General features: G+C 44.2%; 2 protein-coding genes across 2 annotated transcripts in view; both read left to right on the top strand.

Moving 5' to 3' along the window:
* Positions 1 to 18,744, top strand: part of LOC137624304 (2-(3-amino-3-carboxypropyl)histidine synthase subunit 1) — a 372,750-nt gene that overhangs the window by 67,337 nt on the left and 286,669 nt on the right. The gene's annotated exons all lie outside the window — the stretch shown is intronic.
* LOC137625101 (uncharacterized) lies at positions 892 to 1,970 on the top strand. The gene is made up of 2 exons (XM_068356033.1): positions 892 to 1,226; positions 1,365 to 1,970. The coding sequence occupies exons 1-2, from the start codon at positions 936 to 938 to the stop codon at positions 1,968 to 1,970; spliced, it is 897 nt and encodes a 298-aa protein (XP_068212134.1). The 5' UTR covers positions 892 to 935.

Below are 18,744 nucleotides of genomic sequence, written 5' to 3'. Positions count from 1 at the left end.
AGCAAGACGTGACGTCGAGCGTCCAGCAAGACGTGACGTCGAGCGTCCAGCAAGACGTGACGTCGAGCGTCCAGCAAGACGTGACGTCGAGCGTCTATCGGGACGCGATGTCAACCATCAAGCAGAATGCGACCCTGAGCGTCAAACAGCTCGTGACGTGGACTTGTACGCATTTCCACTGTTCAATTCATTACAAAGTGATGCAAAAGTTTGTGTCACATGAAAGGAACGGATTGACTCTAGTGGCCCTCTTTTGACCATCAGAGAGTGGTTCACAGAGGTACTGCAATGGATGGTAGACACTCAAAGAAGTCTTTCATTAAGAGTGGATCTACTCAAACAACCCTACTTGCAAGGTACCATCTAAATCTCCAAGCTCTTCATCTAACTGTCTTCAGATTCACCATGTAACAATTTTTTACAAAAGTTTTGTTTATATTAATTTTTATACTGTTTATTAATATATTTTTTCCGGCCATTCCAAAAATGTAATTATTTTTTCTGTATCATCGACCGTTACAAAAATACGAGGTCTGTTAGAAAAGTAACCGGCCTTATTTCTTGGGAAAATCTGATTTGAATCAAGCGCGCTTGCATGAGCCGACCTTGAACCTTCATGCGCATGCGTGATTTTTCCCCGCCTGTCGGTACAGTCAGTTATTGGCAAGCAGCATTGGCGTGAGGTAGTGTGTCGTGCTCTCGGCAGTTTTTCATTGCCAGGAAAATGACGGAACAACTGGAGCAGCGCTAATGAGTCAAATTTTGTTTCAGGTCTATTTCTGATATCTTTACTTAGTAAGATGGCTACTAGAGGATGTAAAAATTTTCCAGATACATTTTGCTATGTGTGTGGATATTATATTGGAAAAAAACAAGTATTACATAAAATTGTGAAAGGTGCCAAATTGTGGATAGCATACAGACTCTATTTCGGAATGCCCATGGGTGATCAGGACAAGCCATGGGCCCCTCATGTGATATGTGGAAGCTGCCGTTCTACTCTAGAAGGATGGCTAAGAGGTACAGGAAGAGTAATGCCTTTTGCCATTCCTAGAGTATGGAGAGAACCGAAGAACCATCACGATGACTGTTTTTTTTGCACGGTTGATGTGACAAAGTACAGAAAAGTGAAAGGAAGACAAGCTCTTCATTATCCAGACATACCATCATCTAGAGCACCTGTCCCACATGATGACTGCTTACCAGTACCACAGCCACCAGAAAATGTAAGTATTGTTATCATATTCTCCAAAAAGTTTTCATTTAATTAATTTGAGTATTTACTCTGCATTAATTTTCCTAAGTACTAATTTTATTCAAGTCTTTGTTGAAGTTGCTATATGTGCTTATTTCTTTCTTTCCAGGTAAATGATGGAATGGATATTTCATCTGAAGGGTCAGCAAGTAGCAACAACCAAGAAATGGAAGAAGTTTTCGTACCAAGAATGACTTTGGAGCCTCATTTTCCAAATCAGAGTGAAATAGATGATTTAATTAGGGACTTAGGTCTTACTAAGTCAGGAGCTGAACTTCTTTCATCAAGGTTGAAGGAATGGAATCTACTAGGACAAGACTGCAGGATAACTGGGTACCGGAAACGACATGAAGAATTTGAAATTTACTATGACATTAGTGATGATCTGTGTTATTGTAAGGATGTAACTGGTTTGTTTACTGCTCTTGGACTCAAGCATGATCCTACACATTGGCGGCTGTTTATTGATAGCTCAACACGAAGTCTCAAAGCAGTATTACTCTACAATGGAAACAAATATCCATCTTTGCCTCTTGCACACTCAGTACAAAAGAAAGAAAACTATGAAAATGTCAGACAGCTTCTTAATAAAATAAATTATGATGAATTCAAATGGAATGTTTGGGGATTTCAAGATGCTCGCATTTTTGCTTGGTTTGCAAGGGGGATACACAAAGTATTCATGTTTCCTTTGCTTATGGGACAGCAGAGCTGATGATGATCATTTTAAGAAAGTTCATTGGCCCCCACGAATGGAACTGCAGCCGGGAATGTTAAATGTTCACAGAGAGCCCCTAGTAGATTCCAACAAAGTTTTATTGCCCCCACTTCACATTAAACTAGGATTGATTAAACAGTTTGTGAAAGCCTTGGATTTTGGAGGAGAAGCTTTTCAGGAAATTCGCCTTATGTTTCCAAAACTATCTGAGGCTAAGATAAAGGGTGGTATATTCGTTGGACCCCAGGTAAACACAATGTTGAAGTCGGAGAAACTGGAAAGAGCGATGACAAAAATTGAAAAAGAAGCCTGGTGTGCATTTCGTGATGTAGTCCATGGATTCCTAGGAAATAACAAAGATCCTAATTACAAACAACTGGTAGCAAAACTTATTGAGAACTTCAGGAAGCTTGGTTGTCGTATGTCCTTGAAAATTCATTTTTTGCATTCTCACCTTGATTTCTTCCCAGAAAATTTGGGTGATGTCAGTGAAGAGCAGGGTGAAAGATTTCACCAGGACATAGCAACTATGGAAAGAAGATATCAAGGACGATGGAATACTGCTATGATGGGAGATTACATATGGTCTCTAATGAGAGAAGATGAAAATATGCACTCTAGAAAATCTCGATCGTCCAAGCACTTCTGATCATAAAAGAGGAGCTATCAAAGTATTTACAATGCAGAGCTGTATAATGCCTTTTGTTCTAATATTGTACTGCCTATATAATTTTCAATATATGAAAAAAATAATAAATGTTCTTTAATTATCCTTAAAATAGGGAAAGAGAAATTGCATACATAACAAGAAAATATTGAATTTAGAATAAGTTAAAAACTATCGATGTTACAGCAAAACTAATGTGATTTTTAAGTTCAGTAGCACAAAATATATATATAAACATAAAAAAATACATATAAACAAAACGTGTTACATGGTGGAATTATCGAAAAACTCACAAGAACTAGAGTTTTTTTTCGAAGGAAGCAACTAGAGCTATTGCAGGAGCAAGGAGTACTTCTTCCATCAAGATTTAACAATCTAGGTACGAGGTTGGTTAGAGAGGGGTGCAGAGTCAACTCTCTTTCCTCGCCCAGTACTTCTGTGACTCGGATTGCTGATTTCCTGTTACATCTTCGAAGGAAATGCAATTCTGTTATCCTCTACCATCATAGGATACAAGAGTATGTTAGCAACCGTATTCATGGCACAAAGACTTGAACGTTTCTAATGTTAAAGACCTACAGAAACTTCTCAAATCTTTTGAAACATCAAAGCAACGGCTATAGGATTCACCAGTTTGGAATCTGAATATTGTCCTGAAGTACATTGTGAATGACAGATTTGAGCCCTAACATTCAGCTTCATTTAAGGACCTCACGATGAAGATTGATTTTTTCGAGATCACAAAGCTATCTGCTCATTGCAGTTAGGCTTTCTCGCCAAGAACGAACGCCCTTCTTAACCTTGACCCAAGGCTTTTGAGATTCCGAACCTTTCGGATGTGGCTGGCGTGGAGTTAGAGAGAGTCCTTTGCTCAGTAAGAGCCCTGAAATTATATCTGAACTGAACGAAAGAGTTTCGAGGCTAGTCGGAAGCTCTTTGGTGCTCGGTCTAAAAGTCCTAGTTACAGATGTCGAAGAATGGTCTTTCATTCTTCATCAGGCTCTTAATTAAGAGGCTCATGCACTTTGCAGTAAGGCAGACTGCAATTTTTATAAAGGCCAAGACGCTTGAAGTTCAAACTGTAACAACTTCGGTGGCCTTCAAGCAGAATAGATTTTTATAAGGGATATCGCATAAAATCAGAGGACGTATTCTTGACACGTCTCATAGCTATCTACACCCCTAATAGAGTTTTCGCTTCAAGGGGAAAAAGTGGCAAGAATATAGGAGAGCCGTTATTAAGGCAACGCTCTTACTGTACTGTAAATAGGCGCCACCCTGCCGCCTTATGGCGCCATCTAGTCATTCTTTGTTGCTTTGTAGGTGTAACAGATACAGTATATTAGGGAGGGAATCGTTATCCTTTGTCAAAAGGAGGGCGGGTCCATCAGGACGACATGGCTACTTCACCCAAAAATAGATTTTTTGCATCGCTCAAAATCTGTTTTTTGGGCTCAGGCCATGTGGTGCTGATGGAAGTTTACCAGAGCATTAATGTATCTGTGGATTTTCATTAGTGCCATTCATCTTGAGATAAGTTTTCCTTTTGGCCCTCCGGACCTAGAGACACTTGACGTTACCGTTAAAACGTCACTCAACTGATCATATCAGATGTCAGTGCTTCCTGCCCCCTACAGGGAAGAGTCTGGGTAGACTTTAGGAAAAACCCCGAGGATTGTGAGTTCAAGGAACAGACTAGCAAACAGTTTGTTTATTAGTGTCGTCATATACCTAAAGCATAGATTGTACCTAGATGGAATTGATCTGTGTAGGTTACTGAAGAACCTCCCGAGTCTGGATGTTGATAGAGACAGACAGGTTTATACGCATGTAGGAAACCTTAGTTTAGTAAGATAGACAGTTTAGTACAATAAGTCCTTACCTGGTTGCTCGGAACAGTAATAATCTCAGTTCCTGGTGTTTTCCTAGATAGTAATAGGATCAAAGATGCTCTGATATATATATATAAAGTTTAGAATATTTGGGGTGAAATGAGACGCAAAGATTCCTACTATTGTTTATTACAAAAGTAAAAATAGAAATCAAGGTTGTAACAATCAATTACAATTTCAGTTGATGCTGAATGAATCTGCATAGGAGCATAATTGGTAATAACAGAAATAAATAAAGTTTCACCTGAAAAAGGGAACACAAGCCACTCTGTGGGAAATATGTAAAGATTTCACTATGTATTCTGTTATTACAAGGAACACTATGCATATAAATATGCATGGCACATGTGTTGGTCTATTATGCTGAATGTCACCTGTGTAGTTAGAACAGTCTTATAGTGTCGACACTAGACACATTACTCACATGATGTACCTTAAGAGTCTATCATGTACACCCTTCACTAGAAAGTCCCAAATAGTGCACTGTTCTTTGCAGAGGTCAGGCGGCAGGTTTCAGAACACTACCTGCTGCCACCACAAAATGTTTAATTTTCTGTAGTTGCTTCGCGTAATGTTTGAAGAACATCCAGTATAAGCGCAAAGGCTTTCAAACGACATAGTCTGAAAGAAATTAAGGGACGAGGCGACTTTCCTCGGATCATGACCTGCGGGTGTACTGTCTGGATCCGTTCTGTGAATAAAATAGGTGATTTTCGCCCTTATCTGTTTCAAGGATAACGTTGAACCTGATGTTTCTCCCCTGAAAAGCTGACCTCCCTTAAAGTCTAAAGTTCGACGAAGATAGACCTTAAGGCATTCCACTGGGCAGAGGGATGCTTCTTCCTTCAGAGGGCAGATTCTCCAGGGACCCCATCTCTTAGTGGGCAGCTCATTCTTGGCGAGAAACGTTGGGTCCGGAAAGAGGTTCAGTTCTCCACAGTCTGTGAACTGAATGTGGCCATCATCCCTCGAGAGGGCCACTATTTCGCTGACTCTGGCTCCCGAGGCTAGTGCAAATAAGAATATCACCTTTTGAGTCAAGTCCTTATAGCGAACAATCTTCATTGTTCAGAGTTGATGCTAAGTGAAGAACCTTGTCCAGGTACCATGAAATGGGCTTAGGTGGAGCTGCGGGCCGAAGTTTAGCGCAGGCTTTTGGAATCTTGTTGAAGATTTCGTTAGAGAAGTCTGCCCGGAAGGCATAAAACACTGGTCTGGATAGGGCGGATTTGCACGTAGTGATCGTATTGGCTGCTAGACCTTGTTCATGGAGATGGATGAAGAAGGACAGGCAAAAATCCGTAGAAATCTCCTTAGGTTTCTTTGCCTTGACGAAGGCGACCCATTTCTCCCAGGAAGACTCATATTGTCTTGTTGACTTTGACTTGTACTCTTCTAAGAAGTCGATACTGTCTTTTGAAATCCCGAACCTTTTCTTGACTGCCAAGGTGAGAAAATCATGAGATGAAGGTTCTGGGACTTCATTGATGAAGCGGAGAGTCAATTTCTGCACTTGCTGAGTCAGAAGTGGGTCCGGCAACAGGATCAGCTTCAGGTGTAGTTCCGTTACCAGGGTGAACCAGACACTGTTGGGCCATTTGTGGGCCACTATTGCTGCTGTCCCGCGGAAGGATCTCAGCTTGTCGAGGACTTTAAGCAGAAGGTTGGTTGGAGGGAACAGGTATATCTTGGACCATCTGTTCCAGTCTATAGACATCGCGTCCGTTGCTTCCGCTAGGGGATCCTCGTGCGGAGCTACGTACCGGGGTAGCTTCTTGTTGTCGCTCGTTGCAAAGAGGTCTATCTGCAGTCCTGGGACTTTGCGTAAGATGAAGGAGAATGATCTTGCGTCTAGGGACCATTCCGACTCTACTGGGTTGAACCTGGAAAGAGCGTCTGCCGTCACATTGCGGAATCCTTGATGGTGGACTGCTGACAAGTGCCATCTCTTCTCCGCTAAACGGAGGATGGCCAGTATTACCTGATTCAGATGAGGCGATCTCGAGCCCTGTCGATTGAGGCATCACATTACAACCTCGCTGTCTAGGACCAAGCGAATGTGGATCGAGCAGCGAAGTTTCAGTTTTTTCAGCGAGAGAAAAACTGCCATAGCTTCCAGAAAGTTGATGTGGAAGGTTCGGAAGAGAGGAGACCAGGTTCCTTGGACTTTCCTATGATGAAAGTGGCCTCCCCACCCTTCTCTTGAGGCATCCGTGTGAACGGTGGCTGACGGTGGAGGTGGTTGCAAGGGTACCTTCTTCTTTAGGTTCTTGACCTCCAACCATGGCTTGAGTAGGGATCGCAGACGATTTGGTACAGGCTTCTTTAGATCTCTTCGAGCGTTTGATGCATATTTTCTTCAAACTCCTGATGCATCTTTTAATTGTGCTCTCAACACTGGATCTGCCACTGAGACAAACTGGAGCGACCCCAACACGCACTCCTGTTGCCTTCTTGATATCCGGGCAGATTGAAGGAGTCTCTTGCCAGATCCCGCTATCTCTTTCCTCTTCTTTGATGGAATGGAAAGGCATTGTGACTGTAAGTCCCAGTGGACACCCAGCCACTTGAACTTCTGAGTTGGAGAAAAACGAGACTTTTCCAAGTTGATCTTGAATCCCAGGTGTTCCAGGAACTGGATCACTTCCTTGGAGGCTTGCGTGCACTCCTTGGATGCTGCCCACACCAGCCAGTCGTTTAGGTAGGCTGCTACCTGGATTCCCTTTAGGCGTAGTTGATGAATGACTGCATTCGCAAGCTTGGTGAATACCCTTGGGGCTATGTTTAAGCCGAAGGGCATGGCTCTGAAGACGTATTGTCTTTTCTGTAACTTGAACCCTAGGTAGGGGGAAACCTGACGGTTGATTGGTACGTGCCAGTACGCATCCGTCATGTCTATGGAGACTGTGAATGCCCGTTTGGGCAAAAGGGTCCTTATGTGTTGAAGCGTCAGCATTCTGAACTTGTAGTTCACTATGAACTTGTTGAGTGGTGATAGGTCCAGAATGACTCTGAGCTTTTCCGAGTCCTTTTTCGGAACACAAAATAGCATTCCTTGGAATTTGATGGACTTTGCCCTTCTTATAACCCTCTTGTTTAAGAGTTCCTGAACATATGCTTCCAATATGGGGGTTGAGTGTTGGAAGAATTGAGGGAAGTTGGGTGGAGTTGTGTTCCAACTCCACCCCAGTCCATTCTTGACTAGGCTGTGGGCCCAGTGATCGAAGGTCCAACGATCCTGGAAGAGAAGAAGTCTCCCTCCTACCGGTAGCATCTCACTTGGAGTGCTGGTTGGAGGATTTACCTCCTTGGCCACGTCCACATCCACCTCTGTTGCCCCTGCCTCTGGAGGGGTGCTTAGAGGATCCTCGAAAGGAACCTCGAGACTTCGGCCTGAAAGTCGTCGACTGCCTTTCAAAAGCTGGAGTGAAGGCTGGCGACTGTGTCACTACCGTCTGGGAAACCAGCTGGAAGGTGGTGGTTGGCTGTGCTACAGTCTGTTGCACCGTGGCCATGGGAAGCTGTTGTTGTCTAGGACGAGAGGGCACTCTTGGTCGTTTCGGCTGGGGACCCTCGTCAGCGGAAGACTTCCTTTTGGAGGACAAGCCCCACTTGGAGAGGAGATTCCTATTCTCCGAAGCGGCTTTGTCCACGACCTCTTTGACCACTTCGCTTGGGAAGAGGTCTTTTCCCCAGATGTTGGAAGCTATCAGCTTCCTCGTTTCGTGCCTCACTGCAGCCGAGGCGAACACGAACTCTCTACAAGCCCTACAGGCTTTGATAAAGTTGAACAGGTCTTTGGTGACCGTCGCCAAATGAGCCTTGGCGAAGACCATGTACATATCTGGGGTTTCCGATATGCTTGCCATCGTTTCTAGTCCTGTCTGCAGAGACATAGAGGCGGCAAGACGTTCTTTTGTCTCCTGCTCCCTGTGCAGGAGAAAGTCCGACAGCTTGGGGAGGTCTTCGCCGAACTGACATCCGGCAATGTTTGCCTCCAGCTTCCCGACTGTGAAAGTGTTATGCACATCTTTCCAGTCCTTGTCATCCGATGGAAAAGCGAGGGAGAAGGGTCTACACTCTTCGAGTGTAGGACAGGGTTTCCCTGCCTCCACTGCCTTTAAGGCAGCCTTAAACCCTTTGTCCATAAAGGGGAAGGCACGAGAGGGATCAGCAACAAAGGAAGGGTGCTTTTTGCTGAGAGCCGGCACCTTGGAATTAGTAAAGGCCCTCTCTTTCAAGGTGTTTGAGAACGAGGCCTGGGCCTTGGGGAGGTAAAAAACGATGACCTCTTTTGGCTGTGTCTCTTTGGACGAAGGCTCCGTCCTCAGACGGACATAGCAATCCGGGTAGGCCCCTTTGCTGGGCCAGAACTCAACATCGTCCACTGGGACAGTGCCCAGTTTCTCGGAGAGGAAGATCTTCCCCCCTGACATCGGCCTATGCTCAGCATATCTCCAAGGATTGACGTCAGAGAAAACAGGAAGGTCCTTGATGTTTAGCTTCTTCGGGGCTAAACGCGTCGCCACGAGCTGGTGCATCTCCGTCCGAAGAGAAGCCTCCTTCTCCGACGGTTTCTTTTGCATGTCCTGGAACATGGAAAGAAGAGAGTGCAACGTGCTCGTGATCGAATCCAATTGGGGGGCAGAAGAAGAGGTCGAAGGCACCGGTTCGGCCACCGTCGCAGAAGAAACCGAAATCATTTCGGCTTTCTCGGTCTCGCCTTCAGGGGGTACGTCATCCTCCTGTAACAATTCTTCAACGAGGAGATTATGCTCGGTCTCCTCTGAGACAACCGGCTTGTTGTCCTCAAGCTGGATGCCCTGCAAGGCATCCGAAACGACAGATTCTATCGTAATCTGGACAAGGGGAATCTCGGGTTGAGCCTGGGGAATAATTGCATCCGAAGATGCCCTAGGGAACAGACAAGCCATCATTTCATTAGAAAGATATGGGCCAGAGGTGTCTCTCTTGCTGCATCCCTAGATTCTGTAGACTTTTGATCATCAAAAGCCTCTTTAACAAGTTTGTCACAAACAGTACATACCTGTGGGTCCCAGTATTTAAGAGATCCCTTCGTGACTGCGCAGCGAGCGTGGGCCCTGCACATGTCATGGCCGCAGAAGTTCCTACTGCGGACCCTGCAGAAGTTGTTCTCGCACTCGGGATGCTCCTCCTGTAAAGAAAGAAAGCATATAAGTATTCGGTGAAATTCTCAGATTTCATCATAAATATTTATTCAAAAATATTTAGCTTAGGATAGGGTAAGCTAGATGAAGAAAAAGACACCTACTGTGTCTCCTGTCCAGCCCATTGCTGTGACCTCCCTCAATATTGAATACTAAATTCTTAATGAATTTTGGAAGAATATCCTTGGATATAAGGTGTCTACATAACACTGTCTTCTTTATTCAATATTGGGGAATTGGTAATGGTTGTTAACCATTAGAAAGGCAGAGAGAATCGCTCTCTTAATTGTGATGGTCTCTCAATGGGCTGCCCATGAGCACCGTGTAGGTTGGAAAATATTTTGTATGGGCTATGGCAGTGACTGCCGGCGGCATGCCGCCAGTACTGCCGTGCCGTCCGGCACATGCCGGCGTGTTCTGGGGTATAGAAGGCAAGCACTGCCTTCAGGGTGATGGGCGGCATGCCGCCAGGACTGCTGTGTCTTCCGGCAGGTCGCTGGCAGCCAGAGGGACCTTCTATCAAGTAGGACCCGGCAGCAGCCGGCGATAAACTGTCTAGACTTTGGGTTGCCGGCTGCCGGCAGCTGGTCAGAGCATGCCTATTGCTTTTGGTCGTCGATCAACGGCGCCCAAGGCAAGTGGCAGCAGAGCTAACTGCCGGCAGGCGTCCAACATGGCTGCCGGCAGCTGTAAGCTGCTGGCAGTTGGCCCAGAATGGGGAAAGGCAAAGGAAAAAAAGGATGGAGGAAGGCAAAGGCTCGGCCTTGCCGGCCTACATCCGGAATGAGGGTTCAAATGGAAGGGGGAATTAGATTCGGGCTCCCATCCAACCATATCCCATCCATATTGGTAGCATGGAAGGCAGTCCAAGGAAGGGCTGAAGAACACTCAAAGACAGATGGGGGCTCCTGCTGGCAGCCGGCTCAGCCGTCGGCAGGCAAGAGACCCCAGGCCAATCCTACAGACTACCCATAGGGTCGAATGTAGAACAACGGCCAGGGTATGTGAAGGCTAGGCCAACACAAAAAGGACAGAAGGGGAGGGACAAGGGTCCTATAGGTGAGGTAATACCCGAAGGTACTACCTACCTGAGCGATTCTGATCCCATAGAAGACAACCTCATGGTAGGGGAATTCAATTCCCCAGGTTGGGCTAGTCTAGGTGAGAAGGTGACACCCAGGACGCAATCTCAAAGGGAACGGAATCTCGTACCAGAGATCTTCGGCAGGGGAGAATTCAATTCTTCGGCTGAAGATCTACCAGCACAGGACTGTCTGCTAGGCCAAGAGGGGGAATTGTCATACAAAAACCTCCCGGGTAAGGCCTAGGGAGGTCTAGCCTCCTGTTAGGGCAACCTAACCCAACCTGGGAAATCATTTCACCAGTCGAACGGATGCCGAACACAGAAAAACTACTCTGATGTCCCGTTCTAGGCTCGAAACAGACTCAGTGGTTAAGAGAAAGAAACGGGACGTCTCAGTAAAGATTTGCCAGAACTCATTTCAGGGTAAATCTAACTGAGGGTAGCCTAGGCTAGTCAGAGGGAGAGGAATTGCTCTTAAATCCCACCAGGAGATTGGTATTGGCTTGAAAGGTTTAGGAGGTGTCAGTCTCCCCTTAAAAGGCAATACAAGAGCAATTGGGGACATGTATGAAAGTATACCAAAGCCCCTAGGCTAGTAGCCTAGGAGCAGTGAGAATCGTTCACCGAAACTCTCTCATATACTATCTTGTAAGAGGAAAATTGAATGCAGTAATATCTTAAATGTATAGAATATTGCCTGAGCTTCAGTAAAACTTTACCAGGAAGGTTATATCATGCATGAAGTGTGAAAGTGCCTAGGCTAGGAAGCCTAGCACTCATGAGGCTCAAAATATTTAGCCAAATTCACAACAACAAGGACATCATATAAAAATCCCTAGCTAAATTGCTAAATAGCTAAAGTTAAGAAGCAAGCGATGCCTGGAAAGTCGTTCTTGGCTAACTAAATGTACAAAAAGAGCGACCGCGTCCATGACGCCATCCGGCTGGCAACAGCTCTTGTTACGTTAATTACGATCTCAATCGGAGTAAAACTGGCAAGAGCTTACATTTACACAATTCAAAGATATTACTTAACTTTCCAGAGGCAGATAAAGCTGGTGAAGACATCATAGCAGCGAAATAAATCCAAAATAGCGAGAGATAACACGGGATAAACACCGGTCAGCAAAGCTACAAGGGAAAGAATGGCTAGATGGCGCCACGAGGTGGCGATTTGGCGCCTGTTGATTGTGGGCCATTAGCCCCTCAGTTTGAGGCATAGCCTCCTCAATTTTCTCGTAATACTCAAAAAATAAACTCCGGGAGAAAGGAAACGACCTTTCCGTTTTCTCTTTATTTCCTTTCTGCCCTCTACTACAGATTCAAACAAAGCTTGGGGGAGCACGCAGGTCCCATGGTTCCTTTTTGTAGAAAACTTCACATAAAAAAAATAGATAACATTGCGATACAGACAAGACAAATCCATTTAACCAGCAAATTCTAAATTTCTTACTTTTATTCTCGTTAAAGCTTCCCCAAAGGTAAAAAAAATACAAATATGTGACGAAAACGGGAGAGGGGAAGTCCCGGCTCCCATCCACTCGGGAAATTAATACAGTTTTCACAATATAATCACAATTCACATGGATTACTCTTTATAATTGTAATGACCCAATCATAATAACATATCAACCTTTCAAATAAACATATTTTTCAATAAATCAACTATTTCGATAATGTCAACAAACCTGGGTGCGTTCTCATTGGACAAACTACACTTACCAGCGTAAACGAACGTTGGGTGCGTTTTCATAGGACAAACAAACCAACATTTAACATCCTCCCCACCATAGGAGTGTCTCAACACTCCTATCATCATCAGAGCCTTCCAAGGCTATCTTATTACCTCAATCTACAAGTCAAGTTTAATAGGAACCTTAATAGGTCTTCCCTTTCGGGACTTACCAACATTAGACACTAAGGGTGATTCTACAGGCTCCTGTCTAAGATTCTCAAGTCTCTCCTCCTGGGAATTACTACCCATTTCACCCTTCAAATCTGTTATTTCTAGATTATACAAATTTTGCACAGGTCTGGATATAAATCCACGTTTGGTTTTAACCTCAACACTTCTAACAACCCCATCCTTTCCAGGATACAACTTTGTAATAACTCCAAGAGGCCACCTTAACCTTGGCACCCGTTCATCCTTTACTAGTACAACAGAACCCTCTTTAAGGTCACAATTTGGCTTGAACCCCTTCACCATACAAGGCAGGTTTCTAAGATACTCAGTCTGCCATATTCTCCAAAATTTGTCTAACTGACCCAGACGCACAGCTTCTCTTACACACAAATCCTTTGAGGATACACCACAGTCTGGATCATCTACTAACTCTAACTGAAAACCTGCAGAACGGCCAATTAGGAAATGGGAAGGGGTAAGAGGATTTGCGATATCAGGTTCCTCACCTACAAATGTCAAGGGTCTAGAATTAATACAAGCTTCCACCTCATGAAGTGTAGTCTCTAATTCACTCTTGGACAAAGAATTAGTGCCCAATGTTTTCCTCAGTGCAACTTTCACAGATCTAATGAGGCGTTCCCACCAGCCTCCCCACCAAGGAGCATTAGGTACAATAAACTTCCATTGGGGCGTCAACGAGCCATAATGTTCTCTTAACAGGTTGGAGACACTCACAAAGGTTCTAGCATTGTCAGAGTAGAACACTGTTGGAACACCCCGTCTAGCTACAAACCGTCTAATGGCCAAATTACAATCAACAACCGAAAGAGACTCGGTGAGCTCTAAATGAACAGCTCGAATGACAGCACAGGTAAAAAGAAGTATATACAATTTCTTGGATGGAAAATCAATACAAAATAAAGGACCAGCAAAATCCAGACCTGTAACCGTGAATGGAGGAGCCGACTTAACTCTCAACTCGGGAAGTGGCCCCACAGGCTGGGAACAAGCAGAGGCATCACAACGCCGACAAGCCACACATTCTCGACAAACCTTCTTTGCAATCTGACGAAGGCGAATGATCCAGTAACTGTTTCGTAAAGTGGATACAAGTGTAGCAACACCAGCATGCTTGAGCAACCTATGCTGGAAACGAACTAACAGTAAAGCAATGTGGGTACCAGGAATTATTATAGGGTGCTTACTCTCAAAACTCAAGTCTGCATTCTCTAAGCGCCCTTTTATTCTCAGTAGCCCATCCTCATCTAGGTAAGGATCAAGTTTAATCAAGGAAGAACCCCTTGGGAGGGGGAGAGATCTACTCAGAGCATTTACTTCCTTTGCAAAGGCCTCTCGTTGCACAAAGTACAGCAGTTGTACCTTAGCCTTCGTCAATTCTCCATAGGTTAAAGGTCCACTTAATTTGCGGGACGAAGGTCTGCAATTCCCAACAAATCTCAGTACCCAACCTACTACATTAAGGGCCTTTGTAAAGGAACTCCATCGGGTGAATTCAAATAAGGGCGGCTCATTTTCAACTGCAACACAAACTGTGTCAGTATCACATATCTCTTCTGAAGGAATGTCCGCCCCCCTGCCTTCCTGATGAGGGAGCGGGGAGGAACAGAGCCAAGGAGGACCCTTCAGCCAAATATCAGACTGCAAAAGCTGCTCAGCAAAAACACCTCGAGATACAAGATCCGCTGGGTTGTCCTTGCCTGGACAATGCTGCCAACATGAAGGAGGTGTCAAATGTTGAATCTCAACCACCCTGTTAGCCACAAAGGTTTTCCATCTATTGGGGTCCCCCTTTATCCAAGCTAGGGCTACTGTGGAATCCGTCCAACATTGAACAGAAACCTCTTTACCCAGCTGCAAGGCGGACGTCACAAACACAACGAGTCTAGCACATAACAGGGCTCCGAGTAATTCAAGCCTAGGAAGGGAAACCCTTTTTATAGGGGCTACCTTGCCTCTTGCAACAACCAGCGATACCTTGAATTTATCCCCCTCAGGCACTCTCACATAAACACAAGCACCATAACCCTTTTCTGAAGCATCACTAAATGCATGGAATTGAACATTAGGAATTTCCTTAAAGGGTGACTCAGAAAACAAGTACCGATCTACTCTAAATGACTCAAGCACAGAAAATCCTACAACCCATAATTTAACTCTGCCTTGCATAGCCTCGGGTAATAGCTCATCCCAATCTAAACCTAATCTCCAGATTTCTTGAAACAGTATTTTTGCATGCATAACAAACGGACATATGAGCCCCAAGGGATCAAAACACCGAGCTATGAGGCTTAACACATTTCTTTTGGTACAAACAATATCTCCAAAGGGGTCCAGGTTCTCAACCTTAAAGGTAAAACAGTCAGGGGAGGATACCCAGTGGAGGCCTAGAACCTTGACACTCTCTTCACTAGAACCTTCAGTTATGGTTAAAGTCTTACAATTAGACGTACACTTTGACAATGACATACCAGCCTCCTGCAGGATACCATAGGCTTCTTCAAATCTTAAACTTGCTTCTGCGGGACTATCAGCCCCAGATAGCCAATCATCTACATAAAGATTCTCATACAGTTCAGAAACCACCTCTGTGAGAGGGTATTTCTTTAAATGAAATTTTAAGGTGGCATTTAATAAAAATGGACTACTCTTATTACCAAAGGGCATTCTTATAAATCTGAAATGTTTAACATTGTTCCCCTCTTTCAACAAAAACCTATGAACATCACGGTCCTCCCTTCTTACCTTTATTTGAAGAAAAGCCTTTGTAATATCAGCTGTTAAGGCCACCCTCCACCTTCTAAATCTTAACAACACCTCAACTAAATCAGGGTTGAGTGAAGGACCACTTTCTAAACAATCATTCAGAGATACTCCATTACTGCCACGTGCAGATCCATCAAAAACAGGCCTCACCTTGGTGGTTAGGCTCCCTTCCCGTACCACAGGCCGATGAGGCAAATAAAATATAGGATACCCACCTTCCCGTTGATGGGAAGGAATTTCTTCAATAATACCCTCCTTTTCATACTCATTAAACACCTTCATATACTTTTCCTGCAGACAGGGGTTTTTACCTAACCTATTATAGAGACCTTCCAATCTTCTCAAAGCATGATGTTCATTATTGATCAAATCTAATTTCATATTCTCAGATTTCCATGGTAGGGCCACTTCATAGCGACCCTCTTTAAAACTTACCAAATTCTCAAATTGAACCAAGACTGGGTCAGGGTTCATCGCCTCAGAATGTAGTTCGTTGGGTTTTATGCCAACAGACTCTAGATCCCAAAATTGACTCAAACTACACTCTTGTACATTCTCAATTGCTAACAATTGTACACTTGCACCAATATTACCTTCAGACCTATTAAAGGATCCGGACAAAATCCAACCAAAAATTGTCTCCTGGGCCACAAGCCCTTCATTATACATAACCTGGTTGGGGATCATCATCTTCCAATATAAATCAAGGCCTATCAACATATCAATATGTAAATTTCGATGGGATCCATACTCATCGATCAACTTAAGGTGAGAAAAAGGTTCTAAACACTTAGGGTCCACTTTGGACCTAGATAACGGAGGACAAATTACATCAATCTCAGCAACCTTAAAACTATAATTGTGATCATTTGCCCCTACACTCATTATTTCATAAATACTACACAAATCTGCCTTAGAGGCTTTCCCTCCACCAAAGGCAGAAAATGATAAATACTCAGAAGTCAGCCACTTAGGCTTGACCCGTTTGACCAGTTCCCTTGAAATGTAAGACCTATCTGACCCTGTATCAAACATTACAGTAGCAAATGTGATACCCTGATGGCCTACTACCCTGACTTGGGCCGTCTGCAATACACAACACCTTGAATTAACCTTGTTTTTCACCTCACAAGGTGCTACCCCCACATGGGTCACAGAATTTGACCCCTCTTGCACTCCCTCTACTACAGGGTTATTTTCACTAGCTGTTACGGAGGGTTTCGTTTCAGATCTCCGACATACAAGGGAGTTGTGATTCCCAGTCTTGCACTTTGAACACTTAGCCCAACAGGCCTTGGCATAATGGCTTTTAGATAAACACTTAAAACACAAACGCCGATTACGCACGGCTTCTTCTCTTTCTGCAAGGGGGAGCTTAGTTATACCTAAACACCTTTCACTGGGATGCAGCTTTCCACAGAATGCGCAAAACGTCTTCGAACCACTTTCTTCTGATGAAGTTTGAAGGGCAGAGGCTGAACTGGGAGTGTGCTTTTTAGTCCGTCGTTCTACACTGGGTTCCTCGGATTTTCCAAGGCTTAGTCTCTTGATAGCCTCTGCCCTCTCTCTGCCTTCCACTTCTCGTTGCAAGAACTTCAGCAATCCGTCGAGATCTCCTCTTTTCCGTCCACTACGCGACCAGTCCAACCTTATGTCATGAGGTAACAGAGCAAGGATCATAGGCACCAAGATCCGCCCGTACTGTTCACCTCCAACTCCAAGGGCCTCCAAACTGCGCACATGGCCTACTAACTCATCCTGTAATTTCCGCAAAGAGGACGTGTGAATTTCAGTCCTTGCGCTCCTAGATGAGCTAAGTTGCATTAGGGCTTGAAGGTGAGCTGATATAATGTTTTCTGGATCGCCATACCTTTCTTCTAACAACTCACAGGCTATCTTGTAATTAGCTGTTGTTTGGGTGAGGCCCTGTAGTACACCCCTAGCCTCACCCTCTAAAACAGATTGAAGATACATAAATTTGGAAACAAGAGGCATAGGCTGATCGTCCACAAGTGCCATAAATTGGTCCCAAAATGGCCGCCACTCTGTTATTTTCCCGCCAAATTTCACTAGCTGGAGTTTAGGCAATTGCACACTAAAACCCTCATTACCGGCTTCACTGCCTGAATTAATATCTTCACTGGACCTATTAGCAACCAAGTTTCTGTCCTTGCCCAGCCTCTCTAAGGTAGCTGCTGCTTCAGTACGGATTTGTCTTACCTCTTTCAGAAAATGGTGGTCTTCAAGTATTCTTCTCTGGAGCTCATCAACATCCTCTATAGAATTCTGGTCTCGCTGAATTATTTCTTCCCAGTCGGCCTTCTTATTATCGTAGTCTTTTACGAGACTTGTAATTTCATGCCAGGTCGGATTACCGGCCATGGCTCTGGTCAAATCTTCTGAGGCACAACGCAGCCATATTGTTGCCTTCTCTCTCTGCAGCACTGCTCTCCTAAGTTGATTTACGTTGGGGAATCCAGTAAATTCAGCCTCGCTCTCATCTGATTCCCGGGTCTGGGCACCATGTTGGATGTGGGCCATTAGCCCCTCAGTTTGAGGCATAGCCTCCTCAATTTTCTCGTAATACTCAAAAAATAAACTCCGGGAGAAAGGAAACGACCTTTCCGTTTTCTCTTTATTTCCTTTCTGCCCTCTACTACAGATTCAAACAAAGCTTGGGGGAGCACGCAGGTCCCATGGTTCCTTTTTGTAGAAAACTTCACATAAAAAAAATAGATAACATTGCGATACAGACAAGACAAATCCATTTAACCAGCAAATTCTAAATTTCTTACTTTTATTCTCGTTAAAGCTTCCCCAAAGGTAAAAAAAATACAAATATGTGACGAAAACGGGAGAGGGGAAGTCCCGGCTCCCATCCACTCGGGAAATTAATACAGTTTTCACAATATAATCACAATTCACATGGATTACTCTTTATAATTGTAATGACCCAATCATAATAACATATCAACCTTTCAAATAAACATATTTTTCAATAAATCAACTATTTCGATAATGTCAACAAACCTGGGTGCGTTCTCATTGGACAAACTACACTTACCAGCGTAAACGAACGTTGGGTGCGTTTTCATAGGACAAACAAACCAACATTTAACAGCGCCTATTTACAGTACAGTAGGAGTGTTGCCTTAATAACGGCTCTCCTATATTCTTGCCACTTTTTCCCCTTGAAGTGAAAACGCTATTAGGGGTGTAGATAGCTATGAGACATGTCAAGAATACGTC

The sequence above is a fragment of the Palaemon carinicauda genome, chromosome 31 (assembly GCF_036898095.1).
Source record: "Palaemon carinicauda isolate YSFRI2023 chromosome 31, ASM3689809v2, whole genome shotgun sequence".
NCBI classification, from domain to species: Eukaryota; Metazoa; Arthropoda; class Malacostraca; order Decapoda; family Palaemonidae; genus Palaemon; species Palaemon carinicauda.
Note: the sequence above shows the minus strand (reverse complement) of the source record. Positions and strands in the feature narration are given on the sequence as shown.